Source organism: Urocitellus parryii, chromosome 9, assembly GCF_045843805.1.
Source record: "Urocitellus parryii isolate mUroPar1 chromosome 9, mUroPar1.hap1, whole genome shotgun sequence".
In the NCBI taxonomy this organism is placed as follows: Eukaryota; Metazoa; Chordata; class Mammalia; order Rodentia; family Sciuridae; genus Urocitellus; species Urocitellus parryii.
This window is the reverse complement of record NC_135539.1, coordinates 136,822,278-136,846,904: the sequence shown is the minus strand read 5'-3', so window position 1 is coordinate 136,846,904 and position 24,627 is coordinate 136,822,278. Positions and strand designations below refer to the sequence as shown.

The 24,627-nt window shown below is 45.3% G+C and overlaps 1 protein-coding gene across 2 annotated transcripts in view; it reads right to left on the bottom strand.

Moving 5' to 3' along the window:
• Astn1 (astrotactin 1) overlaps positions 1-24,627 on the bottom strand; it is a 279,960-nt gene that overhangs the window by 155,573 nt on the left and 99,760 nt on the right. For both annotated transcript variants that reach the window (XM_026388461.2, XM_026388462.2), the window contains exon 2: positions 23,307-23,494. In XM_026388461.2, the coding sequence (XP_026244246.2) occupies positions 23,307-23,494 (188 nt within the window). The remainder of the gene's footprint in view (positions 1-23,306; positions 23,495-24,627) is intronic.

Below are 24,627 nucleotides of genomic sequence, written 5' to 3'. Positions count from 1 at the left end.
TATTGGTGGAACTCAGCCCAGGCGTATGGAAATGAATTCTCAGCTACTCAAGTAGTGCTATCTGGTTCCTCTCCTATGACCCAAATTGGTGACAGGTGTCACAACAGTTTGCAATGACTTATTAATTGTGGTTTATTATGTAAATAATAATATGCATACCATAACATTATCTAATATTAATATGTAACATAATTTAGTGAAAATATTTTGTAATAATCATTTATGATATCACCATACAAATTCATTTGAAATACTTACTTGCTCTACCCAGATAGAAAACAGAAACATGTAGGTCTTTGCCTGTGTCAGTTAAAAGCATGGGTCCAGTCCCCTCAATAATGGTCCTTGTTCATAGAGGACTTGGAAAAATCTAGTGTTCTATTAATTATTATTATATTCCTGTGATATACCACAGTTATTTGTCATATTCCTTATTTTTAACTCTTCTACTTCCATAGATTTTAAGCAGTTTCAAGGAAAGCCACGGATGTCCTAGGTATTTCTTTTCAAAGAATCTAATGAAACAAAGAAGTAGCTGATGAAAACGGAAAGAGCTGTATGTAGGTCAAGGGCTGTACCTGGGACCTTCCTAATAACCAAGTCAAAAAGAGAAAGGCGAAATGCACACATCTGTTCATATGACATGAGAAAGGTTTGGGGGAGGAAGAAACTTCCTCCAGCATCCGAGTCCAAAGAGACTTCCGCCAGAGTCCACCCAGGACCAGGCTGTCCAACCTGGGCAGCAGCAGCACGCCAAGCCCCAGGGAGTGGGTGAGGAATTCTCAGCCTGCCCACACCTCTCTCAGTGTTTCTGGATCACCCTCGCTGTGTTCGGGGTGTATTCTTTGTTATTTGTGTTAACTTCAAATTTTACGGCACTGCAAAATAAAACATTAGGGTGCATCTGGATTCAGATAACAAGCTGCAAACCTCCAAGATTAAGAAAAAAAAATAAGACTGATGGCAAGATATAGAACTGTTTTGCTTCTTATTCATCTTTGCATGAGTTTTCTGATTATTCTATTGATTTTTCTCAAGACTGTTAACATTTTGTAACTAGAAGTGCATTTGGGGTATATGAGAGCTCCACATCTATTAACAAGTTTCTTGCCCCCCAAAAGCAGCATTTTAAAATATATTTTTTCTTTAAAAATCAATAAATCATTTCAACTGGCTTTAATAGAGATCAGACAAATAAAATCAGCTTTTATTTTATTAGGGAATCGACATTTTCGGCTCTTACCTGAGAGAGTAATATGAGCTTTGTCAGACCCTTTGTAGATTTTGGAATTTTTATGTAACAATGTTTTCTATAACACTGATGGCAGTTGCCCAGGGATGGAAAACTCTGGCCGGATTTCCCTTTTCTGTTTTTCCCAGTTGGGGGACCCAATTACAAGACTGCCTCGTGTTCACCTACACATTCACCCAGGTCCCAGGTCATGTCTCTCCTACTCATTCTTCAATGTCACACAGCCTCAGCTGAGTCCCCTCGTCTAGCTGTACTGTCTGCAGATCCTTCCACACAACAAAACACACGTACCCCTACCTTTGATTTGCTCGTCAATCGCATCTATTAGACTCTAGACTTCGCAAGCTTCATGTCTGACAAATCTCTTACAGCTCCAGGGTCAATCCTAGTGCCTGACATAAAGCAGACGGTCGGGTCTGTTGTTTGTGGAAGGAAGGAAAGGAGGAAGCAAGGAGGGCAGGAGGGGGGAAATTCCTCACCTCTGAGCACATTTCAGTAAGGATGTCTTCTGTGTGCCTGCAAGCTAAGTCCTCTGCTTAGGTGAGTCATTCTTACAATTCATTACTAAGTTCTTCAACAAGTGTTTGCGGATACCGGCTTTAGAGAGGCATTTTTCTAGTGGTCACTGTGATGGAGATGCTGAATAATACAGGAATGGAGGCTGATCTCCTGGTGTCTACATTCTAATTGGAGAACATAAGCCACAAAACGTGTTTTTTAAAGGGAAATTCAGGCACAAAAGGAATACAAAAATGCACAACAGATGCTAGAAATAATTGTGGCTCCTCTTCTTATAACAAAAGAAATTGCAATGGGAGAAGATACCCTGGACTAGAGGTGAACCTCTGGGTAACACCCCCCAGGCAGTGCACTCCTCCCCAATCAGTGTGACATGAACAACAAGTCCTAGAATGAAAGAATCTGGATCTATCAAATGCCACCAAAGTTTAGGAAGTCACCTGGGCTTGTGAACCCTTGGCAGAAAAATGGGAAAGCTGAGATTTTGTTTCCAGTTGCCATCTGTCAAGAGGCTGCAGCCAATCAATCAGCTCACATTTCAAAGCTTAACTTCACCCTAGGAGTAACCGGAAGAGCGAATCCAAGACATAATTAATTATCCCTCAAGGCAACTGGACAGACTGAATTCAAATTATATTCCTAAAAGAATTAAGTGGTGGTTAAAAAAAAAAAAGTAAGAATCAAATAGACAAGTTTGGTGGCTCTTGTTTCCTGTTTTTCCTTAACAATGCCCGAAGGTCCAAAACCCTCTCTCCAAGGTGACAAAAATCGCTTCTATCCATTTCTGGCTTTTATAGGAAGCAGACAAGGAGGAAAAACACTGTAAGCCATATGACAGTTCTGGACATACTCTAGACAAAAAAAATTGGATGAAGGAGATGGGTAGACACTGTCTTGAGGACCCGTCTGATCCTGCGATTCTATGAGCCCACTGGAAAAACTAGACCCAAATTACTAATAACATGAAGGTCTCCAACAAAAGAAGAGGGCTAACAAGCAACTTTGTGCAAACTGTGAAGCCTCTCTGAACCCCACCAAGGCCTTCATCTATAGCACAAGGTGACTGAAAGAAACACAGTGCTTTTTCAACTTGAAAAATGTCTTGATTATAGCACTTGATCCCTGCCAAGCTGCAAATAGCTCTATACCAGTAAGCTAAGGGTACAGATGTTGCCCATGAGTTCTTCCTGCCCAGTAAATCAGAAACCACAAACCAAGGACATAACGGAGCTGAATCCTTCAGATTCTATTTAGCCAGTGGAGCCTCTGATAAGCAGACCCCCCGCCCTTTCCTAATGGTATAGTAAGGTCTTTGAATAATCAAAGTTGTGGTAATGCATTCTTGACATTGAGGATTCCTTTACTGCCAGAGGGAGTCACCCAAACCAGAGAGAAAAGCCCTTGGTTATCTCCTCTGACAAATCCTCTCCTCTGGGTGGCTGGTGAGTAGAAATACATGATCCCCTGCCCATCTCCCTCCCAAGTGGAAGTCAAGGGAAACACTTTGAGCATATTAAGTAGTGAGTTCAATTTATAAATTATGAGGAACATGACCTTCTCTTGGGGGCTTTCTGGGTCTTTAATCGTGTGGAAAGGCTTTCCAGTTGCCATGGGCCACCACGTTAATTAAGAGGCCTCAATGCATCCTCTGGGGCTCCGGTGTGAATTGCACGTCCCATCAGCGGGGAACAGCTGCCTTGGCTGGCTGGGTTCTCCATGGGGCCTGCTCCTCCTGTAGCCTCCAGACCTCTAGGATGCCTTCCCACCAACCTTGCTCCAAGGGCCCAGGCTCAAGGAAGAAATGGGATATTCCCTAAGATCCTCTCTCATTCAGGAACAGGCACCCTTCCATGAACAAGAGACAAACTCTGAGACAGACAGCTCTCCAGGCAGGCAGGTGGATACATGAGGGCCCTTCCCACCTACCAAGGCCTTGAGCACATTCTTCTCAGAAGGAGACTCAGCTTTATAGCAACTCACTTAAAACTTAATTCATTTATTCATTTTATTTTGCTTTGCTCTTCCCAGGTCTAAAAGTTTAATACTGTTAGCTCTGATCACCAGCTTTCTCCTTTAATCTGGGAAGTTTGTCTTCAATTCCTTTGTGAGACTCGGGGCTTCATCTAATGAGAGCCTGAGCCCTACAGGGACAGGGACTGGAAGCTAGTGTGCCGGGAGTCAGCCTGGGCTATTTCAGTTGTCCTCCTTCAGATTCTTTTCTGGGAGTGCTTTTTCGGTTCTTGAGATTTTTCTTCCCTCAGACCCTTGACTTTGCTGTCCCAAAGAAAACACAAGGGGATGCATGTGTTCATAAGCTGCTGAGAGTGCTCTTTGGTAACTTCCCTTACCTGTCATTTGCCTTAACGAGACTGCTAAGGCTGAGCGATGCTGAACGTAGCAGGGTGACAGAGAGACAGCTCACCATGAGCTGGGCGTCCTGTCTTGGGCTACCCTAGTGGATGCTCCCATTCCAAAGACTGACCTAGATCTCTGCAGACCAGGAGAGCAATGAGAAATGGGTTAACAGGGCAGAGCTGAGGTCCTTTGGTTCCTCTAGAAGTAGATCTAATGCTTTTCTGAGAGATGGTGCTGCCTGGTCAGACATGGTGGAGAGGACCTCAATGAGTGCCATGTATTCAGCGGCTAGCCTCACATATGCCCCATGCGTGTCTCTCTGTGTGTGCTTGCACATGCACAAATGTGTGTAGTATGCATGGCAGGCAGGCAGGGAGATAAAAAGGGTCCACACAGAAGCAAAGACACTCCAGGTCGCTGTCTCAGCAACCCATGGGCAGAGCTGCGTGAAACAGACTCCCCCCAGGCTGTGTGCGCGAGCCCTTCACAACTTCACAAGCCAAGCATGACGCCAATAAATAAATACCTCCAGCTGGATGGTGCCCAGTGCCTTTTCTTGGCCATGTTCCTTTCCTCTCTCCTCTTTGTTTTTATGCAGTAGGTGATCTTGATGAAATAAAATAATGACAATAATCTGCTCCATTAGGACCAAACATTAAGGGAATTATTGAACAAGTAGTAGAAGAGGCAGCAGGCACAGGGTATGCTAATGACCGTTCGACTCTGCCTTTCTTTCTCTCTAAGCAAAGGGAGTTGCTAAACCCCTCTTCCTCACATCTTCCCAGAAGCCAGTCAGCCAACTCAAGGGAAGGAGAGGAGGTCTCAGGAACTCATAGCTCTGTGGGCACCAGCTGGGGCTGAGCAAATAAAAATCAACAACATTAAGAACTAGTCAATGAGGCCAGACTTCATGCCAGGCACATGTTGGGGTTCCAATGACTTCAGATGAAAACGGCCTGGAACACAGTTAGTTGGGAATAGAAGGGAGAGATATAATGTCAAGATCTCTCTGAATTCGGTACATATTCATCAGTATCACTATGTGAACCAGGAAAGCTTTAGCCGATCTGCTTCCTCTCCAGCTAGAGTGAGATGGATCCAGAAAGCGGTGCTATTCAGAGTTAGCTGCTGGTCAGGGCATTGGTGGAAGGCCTATCCCATGGGGATGGCCTGGCTCTTAATCTATTCAACACATGGAAGTGTAACTTGGTTATTGTGATCACCGGGAGGTCGGGAGTGCCAGAGCCTCTCATGTACTCAGAGACCCTGGTCCTGTTCTCCAAAGGCAGAGTCCTTATCCTGGGAGGAATGCACAGTTTACGTAGTTGATGGTGTGCTCTGTGAAGATCTCCAAGGTCATAAACCACTACAGAAGGACTACAGCCATCCCACTCCACATATTTAGCTTCCCTCTGAATTCCTGCCCTGGTTCATTCCACTCACTCACCACATTCCTCCTACAGCATTGGTATAGTGGAAAAGGAACACTAATGAGAACTACTGTTGCCAGGCGCAGTGGCGCACACCTGTAAATCCCAGCAGCTCAAGAGGCTGAGACAGGAGAATCTCGAGTTCAAAGCCAGCCTCAGCCATGGAGAGGTGCTTAGCAGCTCAGTGAGACCCTGTCTCTAAATAAAATACAAAATGGGGCTGGGGATGTGGCTCAGTGCTGAGTGCCCCTGAGTTCAATCCCTAATACCAAAAAAAAAAAAAAAACAAAAACAAAAACAAAAAACTACTGTTTAAGCGCTAGCTAGGTACTGGATACATCACCTAGCAGATTACAGTCATTACTTCATTTAGTACTACCAATAAACATAATAGTAGAAATTACCACTTTCATTTTTGAAAGAGAAAGCAGAGGGTCAGAGGAGCTGGAATAACTGCACATATTTACATACAGGCATGAGGTCAAACCAAGATTCGACCACTGTGTCTTCATAATGTGGTCTCAGGACCTTGTAGGATAGGAAGGGACCCATCATTGTAATCCAGGCTCCAGTCACCCATCTTTCCATCTTCTCCACTTAAACTCTGCACTGCCTTGCTTCTACACCAAACCTTAGGCTAGTGGGGACAAACATCTACACTTAGTACTGTCTGTACTGCCTGCCTCAATGCCCCTAGTCCTCTTCACATAAGCTGGATCACTGGGTGAGCTAAATGCATGACTTCCAGCAATAATTTAATTGTGCCCAAAGTGGCCATACTTTCAGGCTGTCATTTTGACCAAGGCAGGGAATATCCATGCAGATAGCAGATCTTGGAGAGATGTTTTTTTAAAGTGAACTCAGCTGTCTTCAGAATATGAGGATGCAGAGGCTCAGCCATCTCCTGGAATGCAGTTAGCAGGGCATCCTACAGATCTGGGTCTCTGTTGTCACTAAGCCCTTGTTCTGCAATCGGAGACCTAAGAGGAATACGAGATGGTTTCTACAACATAACCACACATATAGAAGACAGACGGGGGAGAAAATGTCATACTTGAATGCTTTCAGGGAAACTAGAAACCATATTACAGTCTGGTCACTCAAAAATGTCTGGCCAATAGGTTTGGAGAAGATAGGAAAAACTGCTATGGTGACAGTTTGCTTTAGGACCCAAAGTATGACAATGGTCACTCCCAATTGACATCATTCAAAACTGGCCAAACACAAAGGCAAACATAGATTCTTTCTGCCCACAGAGCTCCTCCAACTGGTAACTCGATTTGACTCACAACGCTCAACATTTCAATCATGAACTCCAAAGTCTAACCTAAACCCAGGAGAACAGTGGACATCTGCAGCCACGTCCCTTGTGTCACTCTAGCTGTGATTCAACCGTGACCTCCACACAAGGGGCATGATAGAATGAAGAGCTGTAGCAAGGGGACCTAAGGGGGAACGGAGGGCACAGAGCCTCAAATGCCAAAGTGCCTTCCAAACCCAGGATCCTTGCCAACTTGCCCTGCCTAGCATCCAGCAAGAGGCAGAGCAGAGACTGGTCATCAAGAGGCTTCTCCTGGGCCACACTATGTGCTGTTACATCTCCTTAAAAACTACTAGATTCAGCTTCTCTCTGGAACTAATCAAGCACAGACTCTAGAGAAGAGGATGGTTTATGAAGGCAGTTTCGGAGTGAGAGCTCAGCGTCCTCATTAGCACAGGCTTCGTTAAGCCACCAGCTCCAACGTCAGCCACATATTGTCTTCAGCTAATCATATATTTTTTTCCTGGCAAAGCCACCGTACAAATCTTCATATCCTTTCCTATCATTAATTTAAAATAAATAAATACAACAAAACCCAACTGCCCTGCCTCCTCTCTCTGGGACCACTCACCCATGCCGCATGCCATTGGCTCGGATCTTCTGGTTTCCCAACCTTCCTTTATCGTATCTGGGTTTTGGGGGCACAGTGATGAAGTGAGGCAGACAGCCTTCCTTCACATAAGCTCAAGTCCTTCTCTAGCTCACCACGGCTTACTTTGTTCCCAGCTGGATGCTATTATATACACCAGGACCTTGGCCTCGGCCCTGGTGCTCACCAAAGATGGGCCAGGGCAGAGGGAAGCTGGAAGAGGAACCCCAGTTTTTTCCACCTGTCATGGAAAGTAACCAAAGGCTCAACTCTGCTATTGTTGGTCCAATTTTAATTTACTGATCAGTGGCTCAATCATACAGAGTGAATCCCTGGGTCACTCTGATCCAGCGAGACATTCACATGATACAAAAGCAGTCAGGGCGCTTGCTTCCAAGGCAACTGACTAGGCAGACATCGTCTTCCAGGCCAATAATTCTAAACCTGGGTGGGCATGTTTTCCTGAGCCCATGAGGGCCATTCCCAGCCAACCTGCAGTATCATTATGAATTAATTCACATTGCAGTATTCAGGAAGTTTTATTTTTATATTTTTTAATGTTTGTGATTTTTTTCCCCTATTCTTAACACATTCTGTTAAGGGGAGAGAGAAAGAAAGAGATAGAGACAGAGTGGTAGAGAGAGACAGAAACAGAGAGAACAGGTATCTGGTATAGAGCAAATGTGCCCATTTCTGAAATGTTGTTCTTCCCTGCCCTGACCCTTCCTTCCTCACCATCCTAGGCTCTTCCCACTCTTTTAAGTCCCAGCACACCTCCCTCTCCTTCCTGAAACCTACTTTGATTACTTCAAAGTAGAAGTACAGACAGGTTGATTTCTTCCAGCTCCTAGAGCAGGTATTTCCTAATTAATACTCAATCCCAAATTCTGATGTTCCCATATGGTAGCTCTGATGAGTCTTGCAGGCAGAGATCATACTTCATAAGCACCTTCTCCAGCCCCTACCTCAGCAGAGTGCCCAGTTCAGGGCTGACCCTCAGGAACACAGCACTGCTTGAGGAATCACCGGGTGCCACATGGCCCTGGCTCCGCAATGCAGGTGAAGTAAATAGCATTACTGTTGCACCACGTGCCAGCTCAAACCCAGGGACCCCATCTGGGAGCCTGTCTTCATGTTCCTTGGTTGGCTCTGGGAGACACTGGGCTGGCTCTGAGGGACACAGCCATGACTGCAGAGGCCTCCTGGGAAAAAGCCAGCTGCAGGAGGGTGCTAGCTTCCCCACCCACAAGGATGCCCAAACGGCAGGTGCAATGGCAGGTGCACCTTGCAGATGCAACGTGCAGAGAGACAATGCAGCTGCTATTCAGGAAGTGCCATGTCCTGGCTTTACTCAAAGCCACTCTAGCTCCTACTCTTTGGTGCCATTAGCAAGCAGTTGTGAGATGGCTCAAGGCTCAATTACCTAGTAAAATTAACTGGCCCCCACTGGATCTAACTGTTCCTGCTCTATCTAAGGAGCTCTGTATGAATAGAGTCTCATCACCAGAGGTCAAAGAAATTTGTCATCAAATTTTTAAATGTCTACTTAGCACTTAATTATAGGCAGAGCTGTACATGTTTTACAAAGTGAATGGTGTAAAAAAGGCCCCTTTTCTTAGGAACTAAAGCTCTAAATCTCATTTGAATTAATCTATGCATGATATGTATTAATTTATACTTACTTATGCTAGTATTTCTGTTTCTGCAGAGCAACTGCAGATAACATGGAAAAGTCCTCACCAACTCCATTCTGTAATTGGGGAAGTCAGCTCGGCTTTCAGGAGGACCAAAGGCTGTCAGCTTTCCCTGCCTTCTCACCATGACAGATGAGAGCTACAAACTGGGTGGACCCCATGGTCACCCTGAGGTTCAACGTACTCCAGCACCTGCTGTAACTCCAGCTTTTACTTTCTCAGTGGAGAAAGCACATGCGAATGCAAGTCAAGTGCGAATGACCTTCCTAGAGGTCATTTATAACTCAAGCTTCACTCTAACAGGAAAAAAGGAAACCAGTACAAATTTTAGCACTTTGCCTATTGTTAGAATCAAACACACTTGTCACATCTTAACAATTGATGGGGACATACCAGGTATCATGACTCTACCTGCGAATTGCAGAAGTGTGAAAGTGGCTACTGAGGACAGGAAAACAAGGCACTGTCGGATTTTTCCAAAGGCTGGGCCAGGAGGAGCCCTGCACACTACTTCACACGGTCTCAGCCCTCCACCTACCCTCCACCTACACCAGGCCTCAGAATACTCAAGACGGAGTCTCTGGAAATCTTTCACAGGGATTTTGCTCATGATCAATCAAAAAAAATCATCATAACTATTATAGAAATTGGTTATTCATATTATTAGCCATACTTTAAAAATTATACTTATTCATACAATACTATTACATATATGTTTGTATGTATATAATATTGGAGGGGAGATGGCCTTGTGACCCACCTACTTCTGATGTGAGTGACAGTCTTCCCCTAAGGTTCTTATTCTGTGAATAAGTGAAAGGGGAAAGAGAAGTGAGGAAACGGAGTTACAGCCACCAGAGATGTGACCAGAAGGTTGAGCTACAGAGGAAATGCACCGACTGAACATGCCCCTGTCCCAGCAGAGCCACTTATCACCATGTCACTTAGCCATTCAGCCTCATCCAGCTCTGTATCTGGTCAGACTTGCTCAGCCTTCCTCCAAGGGTTGTTCGTTCATTCCCAAAGTCCCTTTTGGCCTCTCAGCAAAAGGCCAGGCCCTCCTCTAGGATACAGAGACGTACAACCCTCTCCACGGCCCACGCCCTCAGAGGAGCAGGGCAGAAGCACAGATAAGGACAGTGAAGACACAGGCAGCAGGGCTTGCACAGCCGCACCCCTAAGCCAGCCCAGAGGACAGGTGGCAGGAAGGGCCTCCTAGAGGGAGTCATGGGCAGAGCTGAAGCTAAAGCAGATTAGGAAGAGGTCCTTTCACTCAGAGCAAAGGAGAGACGTTCTAAGCTCCAGAAGTTCAAAACAGGAGTCAGGATGGAGCTGAGGCAGGGTGGCTAGAAGAGACAGTGGCAGGAGAGAGTGGAGGAGATGAGGCTCAGGCCAAGGGAGAGTGGACATCTTGGAATTCAGCCTCTGGGTAGAGGGTCTTCACCAGGAAGGGGACCACAGGCCAGGCTGCGTTGATTAGGAAAAGCCCAGTGAAAGTGAGAGAGAAGTTTGGAAAAGAAGTTTTAGGAGACAGAGGGAACAGGGGAGAAACCTGGCCTCAGTCCAGGGACAGGAGCAGCAGAGAGGGAAAGAAGGGCGGAAAACACGGGGAGCAGAGAGAGCTTGGTGAAGGAGGGCACAGGAGGAGGATCGCACAGCCGGGGTGGGCACGGGGCTGGGAGGCAGAGGGTGCACAAGGGGAATCCTGGGGAATAAGAATGGATAGGAAGCCTGAGACCTCTCTGTCCCCAAACAACGAAAACACATTATTTGTGCCGAAGGTTTTCCGGGGTCTTTCCCTCTGACTGTTCTTTCTCTGGAGCCCTGGAAGGGTCTCAGGGGGGAAGGCAGAGTTTCATGGAGGTACTTGTGGGAATTTCTGAATGCAAAAGCGGAGCTTGGGAGGTGCGTGCCCTGCCGTGCAGAAGGTGTGGTCCCTTTCAACTCCAATTTTTTTTTTTTCATTTGATAAAACCAGGCAAAAATGAACCTCAGAACCAAGTCTGATCAAAGAAGCAAAGACACTTGTAAGAAAGGTCAGTGGTCAGAGAGGAGAAAGGGAGTGGGGAAGAGGAAGGGACACTGAGTCTCCAGTGCCTCAGGGAGGAGCCTCCCATTCCTGAAGGAACCATGGGACTGACCCCGGCCTCCTCCAGAGGCCTGTGCTGAGCATCAGTGAGGCCCACCTGGGAGGAGGTCACAGGGTGCCCTGCAGCTCCCAGCCCTGTTACTCAGCAAGGAGCAGCCCAGGCCTGTAGGACTTTCCCTTCTAAAGCAGCTATTTCCCCCTCCTATGAAGAGGGCACGGGCAGCTGAAGCCACTAGGTCCATGAGAAAGAAGCAGAAAAACACTGACTGGGGAGCTGGCCAGCACCCACTCTGCCTCCGGCTTCACTCAAGTCACTCTGGGCAGAAGGACAAATGTCCTCTTCTTAAAGGACTCAAAGTCCTCCAGAGGAGACTCTGGGAGATTCCCCCTAATCGAAACCCCAAAGCTGGAAGTTGGAGGCCACTCTCACAGCCTGCTCCTCGTGTGGTCTTGGAGCCACTCCACCCTGCCAGCAAAGGTGGGGCACCTGGAGGAGCAGAGCTCCCAGCCCTGGGCAAGCAGTTCAGCAGCCGGCACCTGCAGAGAGCCCATGCGAAGAGCTGCCAGCCACCAAGCCCCTTCCAAAGGACCAGCCAGAGGCCCCCCATGGAAAGTGACAGCCCCCGACCAGATGGAAGTTCTTCAGTTCCCCTGCAGCCACACAAGCCCAGCACGTCTCCACAGACCATCATCTCGTGTCCATAAACGGAAGGAAGGAGAGCAGAGCTGCTGCAGGGAACGGAAGAAAGTTTCCTCCACACGTTCATTTCCAGAGTGTCAGACAGGGTCTAGTGTCCCATATGTCCCTCACTGCCATGATCCAAGAAGGTAGCAGCCCAAGGGGACTCTCAAGGTCATCCAACCTGGGATTCGGGGGCAGAGGACATAACCCATCTATGCTGTCCTAGTATATGGCACACCCATTGCTGGCAAAGGGTTGAACATTTTTATTTATCATTAATTTTTATAAAAGATTAGCCTTCTCAGTATGTATTGAAATAATTAACTACAATATCAAAACCATAATTTTCATCTTAGATAAGATGGAAATAAGTTCAAGCTGGAACAGTCAGTCGACTTAAATAAAAATATCCAGAAAATGCCAAATACAAATTGTATTAAAATGTGGTCCCCAAACAACAACAAAGTAACACGAATCCCTAAAGTTTGGAGAACGGTTATCTCAGTCGAGCCTGACATTTTCAGATCAGAAAACAGATTCAGGAAGATCAAGAGCCTTGACTGAAGTCTCACTGGCTTCTGGGTGGGGGCGGGGAAGGACTGCGATCAACGGCTCCTGACTTGGATCTGGGTGGTGCCACCGGACTTCAGGTGACCTCAGGCTGCTCGTCTCCCAGGCCTAGCTCTAGTCACTGCTGAGGAGAAACAGGTTTGATGAAGTCTCTGTGAGTATCCTGGGTCTAGGCCGGGGCCACACTGCTGCAGAAATACTCTGTAAGCAGAGTCCCAGCTGGGACCTGTTGGTGTTGCCCTGTCCCCAACCCAGAGGGAACCCAAGGACATTAATCATGACTTGGAGAGGCCAGGGCCTCAGATGCTGGGCTCTAAGACACAGCACTGGGGAGGAAAGGGCTAGGATCAACACATAGCTGAAAGCCCAGAGATGGCGACTTGGGTGTGTGCTCCAAGACATTTAGAGAATGAGAGGGAGGCTTTGACCTCACTGTTGGGAGCAGAGCCCATCTAGGTTTGTCCTCTGTGACAGCTTACCTCACTTTGCAAGAACATGGCTAGGGCCCATGAGTGCCAGATGCTGACATGGCCGTTCTTACAAACCCCAAATGCTACATGTCTTAGTCCCAAAGCCATCCATCTTCTCCGTCAGACAAGGTGTAGGTCAGAAGGAAATGAGGGCTGTTCCTTTAGTAAGCACCTGGTGTCTGAGCTCCCGTGCAGATCTGCAGAATAACGCTATCTTTCTTCACGGTACTGGGATGGCAGAATTCCACCTCCGGAGATCTCAAGTAGTTGTATAAATCCCGAATGTTGGGATTGTAGCCAGGGCCCAGCAGGTCTCTGATACTATTCATTGGTACCAGCCACAGCAGGGTACATCAGTGGCCCGACACCTCATGCATCCCAAGTCAGAAAGCCACTTGCATCATCTGGGGCTTGTCACAGGCATCAGCAACACTGGTAGGGGAATCAGCAGGGCCACCATAAACAGGAAGGCAGCAGCAAAAAGCACCTGACCTTCCCAGATATGTCACAGAGACCCCTCCTCAACCTGGGGGAGGACCACTGACATCAGCCTCTCAAAGAGGTAAGACATTTAATGAACTTCAGCAGATACTGAAAAGTGTTTTATAAGACAAGATCTAAAACTGTTTCGTCTACCCTGAGCCTCATCTGCAAGGTGAGAGCCACCAGTACCTCCTAAAACCATCGGGTATCTGTCCCCACACAAACCCAACTTATCATGACATCACGTCTGAAAGCATAATTCTACTTTCATTCTTAAACAATTATATTCAGTAGTTTGCTGCAAGGGAGTGTTTTAACACAGCCTGGCATTTCATAAAAGTCTACTGTGTGCATCAAAGTTGAAACCAAGCAGGAGCCATCAGACTTACAGGGGAGAAAATAGCATATTTGCTAATAAGCATCCTATTTAAACTTCTCTTGTCAAGTCTAGGCACAGTGTTGTTTTCAACATCTGTCTCTGCTAAACCCATCAGTACCTCTCAGAAGAGGTTAATGTGCTTGGATTTCTTCTGAATTGGTGAATACCACATGCCTTCAATTTATAGCAAGAACAATCTTTGTCAAAGCCCGACTTAAGTGACAATTATAACCAATCTGTGAGGATCGGACTAAATCTAACAAGTTAACCATTTTTCACACTGCAAATAGGACCTTGATTCTTCTCCCAAGTTGTGAGATTCTAGACTTTGAAGACAAAATGAGGAGAATGTACTAAATCAACCTGAAAAAAAAAAAAAAACCAACTATGGACTCTACTCCAAATGTGGCCCACTGGCCATTTTTATAAAATTTTATTGGCATCCAGTCATGCCCACTCTATGGTGCCTATGGCTGCTTGGGTACTGCAGTGCTAAGTTAGTGGTGAACACAGAGCTCAGAGGCCTTACCATCTGGCCCTTTAAATACCCCAGGCCTGGATAACCGCTGCCATTGTCCATGCTAGCTAGCATTCTGTCCATGGGTATATGGCTGGCTGCACCTACTAAAGCAGCCAGGGCTTGAAGTCAGATGTAAAGCAACCTCAGGTCTATGAGAGAATCCCAGAACTTTAGAGATCAGAAGACCATGAGGGAAAGATGATGATTGGGAGGAAAGAAAATGGCACCAGGAATCAGAATGTCTGAGCTTTTACAGCAGCGTTGGCCGTGAACATCAGCCCCCAGTCTATCCCTGTTCCTTGTCAGGAACGAGAGGAATAACAATCCGGGTATGTGGATGCCTGGGCAGGAAAGCAAGTCCCATAGTGACATCATTTGGTTTGATTAAAAAAAATAAATTAGTGAAGTTCTTCCAGGGAAGTTGGAGCTAGGATTAGCATCCTTAACCACAGGCCACCTGCTAGGAAACCCTGTAAACAGTGAAACAGATGTGGCCTAACAATGCCCAGGATGTACATGGCCACATCCTACAGTTTGTCACCGGCCTATTCTATTGCCCTGATGTCTCTAATTGCCTCAATCTTTCCCCTGAGCGCAGCTCCTCCAGGACTCCTATAAGAGGTTGCTATGATCCCAACTACTTTTCTGGCTCCCTGAGGTAGTGGGTCCCTGGGTAACACATTGCAGGCAGAATTGTTACAGGCAGCTTGCATAGCACCCCAAGAGTTTACCTAGCTAATATTTACTGGATGCTTCCCATGGGTCCAGCACTGCAGGAAGTGCTTGATAGGCATCAGCTTATTTAATCATCAGAAGAGCCCTGTGAAGTCGGATGCATCCTTACCCCCACTTTATAGATACGGAAAGTGAGTTTAAAGGACACTTGTACAAGGACACTAAAAAATCTGTGGTAGTGGTCAAGTATGATTTAAACTGGTCTCCCTGGTAGCCAAGCCCTTGCAGTAAACTGCGTCCTAAAATTCAATACCATGAACTGAGAGGCCTCGCTGGCTTCTCAATAATTAGTGTGAACCCAGAGTCAACCCCAGGCTTCTTTGGAATGGTTGGTCTTATTGTCCAGGCCAGCTCTGCATCATTTGAAGCCCAGAGACCACAACAAGATAGCATCATCCCCAGTGGCTCTACGAGACATCCTAACCTTCATCAAGCGAAGGGACTCTGCTCTGTGAGCTAAAAGAAGTAAAAGACTCCACAGCCTGGAAAACTGGAGAAGTCAGCCAATTCTGATGCCACCAGCTAGGAGAATCTTGTGGCAGAAATGAGTCTGACTTCAGAAGCCTTGAATCCTGGCTTCACCTCTCAGGGCCTTTGTGACCTTGGGCCTATGATTTACTTTCCCTCTGCCTCAGTGTTCACATCTGAAAAGTGGAATTAACACCTATTTCACAAGGTTGCTGTGGAAGTTGATTGAAAACTATGCATAAAAGTGATCCCCGTACAGGACCAGTGATACCAGGGCTTAGTAAGTGTTAGCTTTATTACTACGAATATTACCAGTTTTGAATATTGATTTAAACCCAAAGGAGATTATGACTCCTGCTTTCAAAAGGATCTTCAAGGATTTGGAGGAACTAAATACTCAAAAGTAAATTGTTGGCTTCTACATCCAGTGAACTAAATTGCTGAACAGAATATTACATCAAGTGGTTAAAAGACATTGGTATCCTTATGAAAATTTGCCCTCTCAGTTATATTCCTTGCTATCTGGAAAGATGGAGAAAGATAAGGGCCTCTATGAATATCAGAAAAGAGAAGAACAGAACCACAAAGAAGGTGTAAAGAATGAAGGAATGAAAAAGAGTAGAGATACCCCACCTGGGACCTGGTTCTGCCAAGGGCCATCCTTGAACCTTGCCTATTAACAAAGTGATTAAATGCTCTGTGAAAGCAGAATCCTTTCTTATTCATCTTTTGCCTAGTTGGTATCTAAAAAATATCTGAAGCCTAGATAATATTATAGAATCTAAGAATCAAAATCTAAATGAATGAATGAGTCAATGATTCTTTTAAGTCAATAGTAGGTAGGTCAAAAAAAACCACAAAAACGCTTTTAAAATACTTTTATATGCTTCCAAAAATTTCCTGTGGAAATGTGAGAGTTTACAAGTGAAGAAGGCCAAGCTTATTGTTACACGACTTTCACAATTTTGGAGTTGAAATTTCCCAACTACTCTCTTTTCCTCCTGCCAATAAGCCCACTGGCAGCTGTGAGTTGGTGAGGTGGAAGCCAAGGTGAGCAGGTGGGTTTAGCAGAGCTGAACAGAGTCTGAGCTTCGGGGGTGAGCGGCCTGGTGGAGCCACAGAAAGAAAGATCCACGTTCCAACATGATGGTGGGGTCCTAGTGCGCATGGAGTTGTTAGAGTCAAAGGAACAATGGGGTAAAGTGTCAGATTAGTCTCAGCAGACAAAAGTCAGCTAAAAATAAGAGATGCTAAAGAAATGGGAGATAATTATATACTGACATTCACTGTGGGCCAGGGGAGGAGTTGGGTGCTTCTCAAAGTAAGAAACTAGACTCTACCGACTACCACCATTCGAATTCTAGCTCTGCCAACTAAGGGTTGTTTAACTGTGGGTAAGTCACTTAGCTTATCTAGACCTCATTCCCCTCATCTGAAAAATGCCCTGATAATAAATCCTACTTCGTAATGTTGTGATGAGAAAAAAATAACAATCTATATCAAAAGCACTTGCAATAGTTTCTGATGCATAGGAAATGAAAAATCAGATTTCAACTATATGTAGATGATGATGGTGAGGGTGATGTCTAGGATATCTCCCGACTGTCCTATCAACTCTCCAAGTTACATCTTAATATGCCTGTTGCACTGAAAGAAGCAATCAGGGAAGCACTGTTGTTGAGCCTCTGCTAAAGGAAACGACACCCAAGTGTGACAGGAGCAGGAGTGTGCTGTGTAAGTCCACCTCCTCACAACCACAGCCAACTGAAGGACAGACACACCCTCCTATAGGACAACATGACACGGCAATGAGCTCAATCCATCTGGGTAAGCAGTTAGAATTGGGGAAGGGGAAAGCAAAGAATTTGACAGCAGGCGGGTCGAAGTTGGGAACACTGAGAAGCTGAGAGAAGTAAGAAGGGGTCACAGAGGAGGTGACTTGATGGGTCAAGGGAACTGCAAACATATTAAAGCATCAAGATGGAGAAACCCTTACACTAGACAAAGATACTAACTCTTAGCAACAGAAGCAAGAGGGGCAAGTGCAAGAGTCCAGCCACGACTTCAGAGGCTGAGTGCTAATAACATAACTCGGATCCTGAACAACCCTCCAGTTCCAGGCTCCATGAAAATATACGTGTGGGATGTTTTAATCAGGAGAACTACAGTGAAACTCCATTGCAGATAGAGGCCGAGGGAGTCTCCACTCTCTAAAGCCGAAGAGCAGGTCCGTACATTCCTTCTACAGATGAGATAATGAGACTTCCGAAAAGGTCAGCAGATTACCTGGAGTGGTAAAGCCAGGGTTTGCTGCTCACTCTTCCAACTCTAAATGGAGGACAGCTCTCCCTTACAGACCAGCTCTTACTTTACACAGAGAGCACCAAACAAGCACGGAGTCCATGAGCCACTGAAAAGGCCAACAGACCGGATCCCTGTGCCTGATGCATCTTGGCAAGAGACGCAGAGCCCGGAGAGGGAGGCTTCCAAGCCAAGCCTTACTTGGCCCCAGGACAGCGCCAAAGTGGATTCTGGAACCTCTCGGCTTTAGCACGTCCGCCTTCCATACAAGCAGAGCAAAGAGGTTTTGTTTCAGGGGTCTCACTGATTAATTTAGAAACTGCCCACCATCCTCCTCGCAGAAGGCAAAACACTCAGTCATGGTTCTGCAGGTGGCCGTCGGACCAGTCAGTCGGTCCCGTGATGGATGGCTTGAGTCGCTAGCAAGGTCTTCCTCAGATGAAGAAAGACGTGCTTTTTGTCTTTTCTGACTTATTACTTTGGTTCTGTCCATTTTGGAAATACATTTTGGCATACAGTGGTCACCTTGCTGGGGACTGCTCTTCTCCACCCTGGAAGTGCCATGCTCTATGAGTCAAGAAACGGTGCCTGGCAAAGTAGCCATGTGACACTCGGGCAGCTGCCCTGATGAATGCAAACATCAGGACAAGGAGGGGCACTTTGGCACAATGTCATCATTAGACCTCAAAGGTCCCCAGAGGTGTGTTCTCGAAGGCCCCAAATGTTAGTTTTCCAGAATGGAACTTCCCTAACTGCCCTTTCTATTTGCAGGACTTGGGGACACTATGATAACACCTGCAGCCTCTTTTGTACCCAAACTTTGTTCTTTGTAATGTTTCTCTCAAGGGAGAACTCTGACCTTGAGCTTACTTGGAGTTCCCAGGACCAGGGAGCCTGGGGACAGGTGAAGGCCTCTGGTGACAGGTAGTAGCCAAAAGGCATGGGAGCCTGAAGATACTGACAAGTGACCTTCCCACAGCTGGGCTAATGGTCCTGAGCAGCACCCAGGCTTGATTGATGGGTTTCATTCACAAAATGCTCATGGGGACACACAGATGCTCAAAGATACTTGCCCTGCCCCCCACCATTGTGAATTGTGCCTAAGAAGGCTTACTATAAAAGACATTCCCTACCAGTGGGAGTTATCCCAATAAAAAATAGATAGAGAGTCAAGCAGACAGACAGATAGACAGGAATAAAACTGAAGCAATTTCAAAAGGGTGCTTGCTGTGAAAAATGTATTTAATCAGCCTATATGCGTGTAAGAAATATATTAATACTGCTATCTTTCATGACAAAGATGAAATAAACAGATAATATTGACATTCTATTAGGCACCTTCAAATTTTTTTACAAGCTTGAAGAAGAAAAATGGACACCATATGGTAAATTAGCAGAAGTACAATATAGAAATTTAAATCCACAAATAGTGAATATCTGATGTACAGTAATATTAAAATCTAGTTTTCTGTGGAGTAAATAATTTGCCTTATCACTAAAGAATTTCTTCACTTTGGGTTTAAACTCCCACTCAGCTTTAATTTATCAATTCTGCTTCACTTGTTCAAGAGTTTGCAAAAGAGTATCCTTATGTACTTTCATGGTTCTAAATGTCAATTACCTTGCAAAATTTGAAATAAATCTCTTCAGCCAAGTTTGAATCATGCAGGAGGTTAAAATACATCATTTGACCCTCAAAGCAATAATATAAGATTATTTCAGGAGGGAAATCCAATTATTCTACACAAGGAAAAAAAACGGTGCCTCTTTGGAAAAAAATAATTCAAAAATTTTAGAATGTGATTGAAAAATTTAAAAAAAAAGCAAAAGCTTTTTCAAAGTTTTAAATTGCCAAACTCCCAGCTGGGGTATTGCTTTTCTGCAAGCCCTCAATTTTGCTGATGACAGATTTATCCTGGGCACAGTATAAAGAGGACTTGCAAATACTCATTCATACAGAGTTTAAGGATACAGAAAAAGGTTTACTTGTATTTCCCACTCTATCATTGCTTGTATTTGTGTTTAAAACAAAAACATAGTAAATGCAAAATATGAAAATAAACAGTGGACCTTGGATCAAGAGGATGTAGATGAGGTCAGTGTAAATACAAAACGAGAGAAAAGCAAACCTGAAGGGTTTCACGGACTCATCTGAACAAAATATAGGAAGTATTTAGGATTATCAGTGAAGTTTTTAAATATACATTTTTTTTTTCAGCAAGGGAGTAAAGGTTGGACATACTCATGTTTGGAGGATAACCTCAACTCGTCTCTTTTACAAATTATGTGACTTCGAACCCATCTGAAAACTGTCAATATTGATCATTACAGTTAATGAAAAAGAGCCCTGCTGCTGTTATTTCATAACTAAGAGGGTTGAGAGGATACAATCTCACTTAGGTTTGTTTCACTACCCAACACGGTTGCTAGTCAAAGGATTTCACAACTTTCTGGATTTTAAAATGCTGCCATTCCAGATGCCTACGTTTCCTCCAAAAGATATGGTATAAAGTGAATCAAATGAAGTCTACCCATCCCCAGTCTCTTATGAAGAAGCCACCAGAGACCCCAGGAACGACATCTTCAAAAAGGATACCCTCAGGCTTGATTTCTGAGCTGAGGGCAGATACTCAACTTCAGGCTTTGAAACTGTTTCTACAACAGAATCCTGAGGATTGGAGAGGCAGCCTGCCAGGGTGTGTGGTGTGGAATGGGAATGGAGCAGGGTTGGCTGCAGGATGCTCCCTTGACCCAACACTGGACACGCATGGGTTCACATCTTCAGCTCGCCCCAAGGTCCCTGTTCTCCTGCAGAGGTCAAAGGCCTTCCTGAATCTTTCATGGACATGCTGGCCTGTCCACATCCAAGAGGCCAGGCCAGAGACAACACCAGAGTTCTCCCATCACCTTTTGCCTGTGCCCTTTTAACCTCTGCCTCCTCTGGTCTGGTGGAAAATTACCTAGAAAAAAAAAAAACTGAAATAAAGCTGAAAGATGGTTATCTTCTACTTTATTTGGAATAGACAGGATCATTGGTGGTCTGCCCTGGGGGACTGATAGCACACAAAGGAAAGATCTGATAGGGTTAAGGCTGACTCTTCTTCACTCTCAATTTCAGGTCCACTGTCCATTAATCCCTGCCCAGAGGATAGCATAAAAAAAGCATTAGTAATGTCGGGCTTCTCATAGGGTTGTCATATTTTCAGAGTGCAGACAATTTCCTTAAAAAAAAAAACCACTTTGGGATCCTCAGTCAGCACATTTCTGTTTCCAAAGCCTCCCACCCTCACAAATGTGTGTGCCCCCCCCCACACACACCTATCTGGAGAACTTTCTGGGGCACCTTATCCTGAGGATGGAAGCGAGGGTCCTTGCAGTACTGAAGCCATGGAGCAGCCACCAGGCAAGTTCAGACTGTCTTTGGCAGTTTCACACAACAGGTCAGTCAGCCTCACCAGCCTCACCAACTGACAAATTGCCCGTCTCAAGTTCTAGAGATCACGGTCTTTCTATCAGACGTAGGCACATCTGATTCTTGGAACTCTCTGTAAACTTTTCTTTACCCTATATGCTTTTTTATGGCTTGGGGGAAAAAAAAGACACACAGAAAAGAAAAAGAAACCAGAGCTACTCATGACCACCACTGCTTCCCACATGGATGTGTGGCTGGTGGAAAGTCCACCTGTGCAGCCTTCTTTCCAATCAAACCATCATGAAGACAATCCCCTCCTTGGGCTGGTTCGGCTGATCTCATTTCTCTCTGGAAACTAGAAGCCACACTGATGAAGAACCTTCCCGGAGAGAGGGGACACTGGGTTTTGATTAAGGACACGTAGGAATTGTACCTCCTATGCATGCACCTCAATTACTCTGTCCGTATGAGGTCTGGCAGCCTCCCCCACCTGCTGCCTCTGGCCTTACCTAGACATTGAGGTTTACCATTTGCTGTTCAAGGACACTCTTTCCTGCACCACGAAGTGCCTTGCGTACATGCAAGTAACCTGTGCGCCAGTTATTTATGAGGGTGCTGACCGAAGAAAAAAAAATGAGGAGCTTACATGCTGAGATTTTATCAGAGATTTTTATGGGGAAATTTTCCATCCTCAATTTTTAGGTAATGGAGATTTGTATATATCTAAAATGTGCTCAGTTTCATTTATATCGAACTAAACAGTATATAGTGATGGTACCAGAGCAATGGGTGAATTAAAGTTAGACCATGGACTAAGGTGATTCTGTATCAAGTTATTAACTGTAAAAGATCCCATACCCTCCCACAGAAATAGATAATCAGTCAAGTCTCAATCTGCTATCAGGCTACCCTATGAGCAGACAATGTATCGGTTTATCAGTTCAATAACAATATATGAAATGCCTGGTGAAACAGGATTTTCTATCTCCATTGGAAATTTCAGTCATTTATTCCACAATTGTTGATTAAGCATTAACTATATAAATGCACTGTTCTAGTTACCGGGGATTCATCAATAAATAAAACACCACCAGACACCCTCCCCTGACAGACTTGCCATTGCACCTACTCTCTAGTGAGATTAGAGGACACAAGTGCCTAGAATTTTAGGAAGCATCTCTCATTTTCTACATAGAAGCTGATGGTAGTTTTCAGCTGGGCCAGAGTGGGGAGCAAGTATCTATTGGCATGCCCTTTATTTGTAAAGAGTAGAAAAAGCCAGGATGCTGATTTCTCCCAGCTGGGATAAAAGAAAAGAGGACTTGGTAGCAGCAAGCAGCTAGAGATTGAGTCATTCAATAAACATTTATGGAACAGCAACTCTAAAATATGGTGATGTACTAGTTGAATCATTCCCTTCTAAGGCAACCCATTGTCCCACTTGACATTGTCCCTGGTTTATAAGAGCTACTGCATATCTGGATGTGGTCTTAGAGTGGTTGGAGAACTGTGCTGTACAAATACCTGCAATGGTTACTAGCAGCAGCAGGGGCTGCATTTCCCACAAATGGGGAGGGCACTTTTACCATGATCAGTCATCATGACGGGGTTGGGTCTCACAGAGCTATGTCTATGGCTGTGGTTTGGATCTTTTTATCGCTCAAAGATTCAGGTCTTGGAAGCTTGCTCCCCGAGCAGTGGTATAGGGAGGTGGTGGGGAGCCGTTAAGAGCTGGGGCCTAGTGGGAGCTGCTTGTCACATTGGGCCATCCCTTTGGAAGGGCTGCGGGACCCCAGCCTCTCTGGCTTCCTGTTTGGTGATGTTATTTCTGTTTCCCACACGCGCTCCTGCTGTCGCTATCTGCTGTGGTGGACTGCGGCAGAGACGGCCCTCACCCGAGCTCAGGTGGTGCAGACGCCATGTCCTTGAACCCCAGAGCTGTATAGCCTACACCTTTTTCCTCCCATGTAGTCTTCTGAGACATTTGATTAGGACAATAAAAAGCCTTCTCACACGTTTATGGCCGTCTTTCCTTACCATGACTGAGATGTGCAGGATCCTCAGCTCCTCTTCGGCTGATTCATGCTGGGGCTCTTCCGTCGGGTCCTGCCCAGGAAGACTCGGGGCACCATCTTGGTGATGGATGTGAAAGAGCAAAGTGCCATTCTCCAGCCACTGCTGCCTCCAGCGTACGAGGGGGATGTCCTCCGTGTTCCCTGAGATCTCTAGAGGAGGAACACCAAAGGCAGAAGTAAGAATCTGAGCAAGGTTTTCATCTTCTTCCTCCACACTGTACCAACCAGCCAGTTCTGTCCGAGGGCAACCTAAGGCTCCGACTACAGTTAGGCTGGACTCGCTGCTGCTCACAAAGCTCAAGGAAGGGAGGGATTCTCAGAAGAAAATTATCCACATCGGTCTTTCCACCATAAATCTAGTAAGCCAGGTTCTCACCCATTGAGAAAAGTACTGAGGTGCAAATTCGAGTTCTTCCCCTAGTTCTATGATCAATAGCATCCTTTATGCAGCACAGTTTGAATACCTGATAACCCCCGAGGTAAATACAAGTTGTTTGCCTCTTGTAAATTTGAAAGTGTGAGCTCCCCAGCAATTACTCCTAGACACACCAGTGAATCTACCATGGAGAGAGTTGGTAATTACTGTGCAGAGAACTGGCATTTATGGAATAGTCCTGGGAGGTTACTGCAGAGCTGCTGGGGCTGACAGGCTATTTCCAAAACCACAATCATTTGCTGCATAGTCCACTGGAGATGTCGGATAACTGGCTATGACAGGTAAAGTAATGTTTTAATTCCCTTAATTTTTTTTTTCTCTTCAGCCTTGAAAGCAGAGGTGGAATGCCTGAAGAGGAGGAGGGAAATCAAGTCTTTTCCGTCCATGCAAACACTCACTTGCTTCTCAGGGGTCCAGATCAAAGCAGTGGACTACCATCAACAACAAAACCCTCAAATCTTGCTCTGCACTTTGCACTGTAGTAGATGTTAAGGTAGCGCTGCAGAAATACCCTGTTGTGTGCACATCCCTCTCGCTTATATTCCTAAGTAATATCATATGAGAGCTTTGAGACACCCCACGGTAGAGAAACTGATTAACCCAGCCCTCCCTGAACCTCCTTCAGCCCTGCGACCATTTTATCTTTAACAACTATTACCACACTATGGGACCGGTATGTTGCTGAACACATTTTAACAAACCATTGCTTTATAAAATTTTATTTTTTTAAAGACATGGCTTCTTCTCCAAAATGTATCACCTTTAACAAAAACAATAAAAAAGTATGTATATGTGTGTGTGTGTATATATATATATATTACATATATATATATATATAATATATATA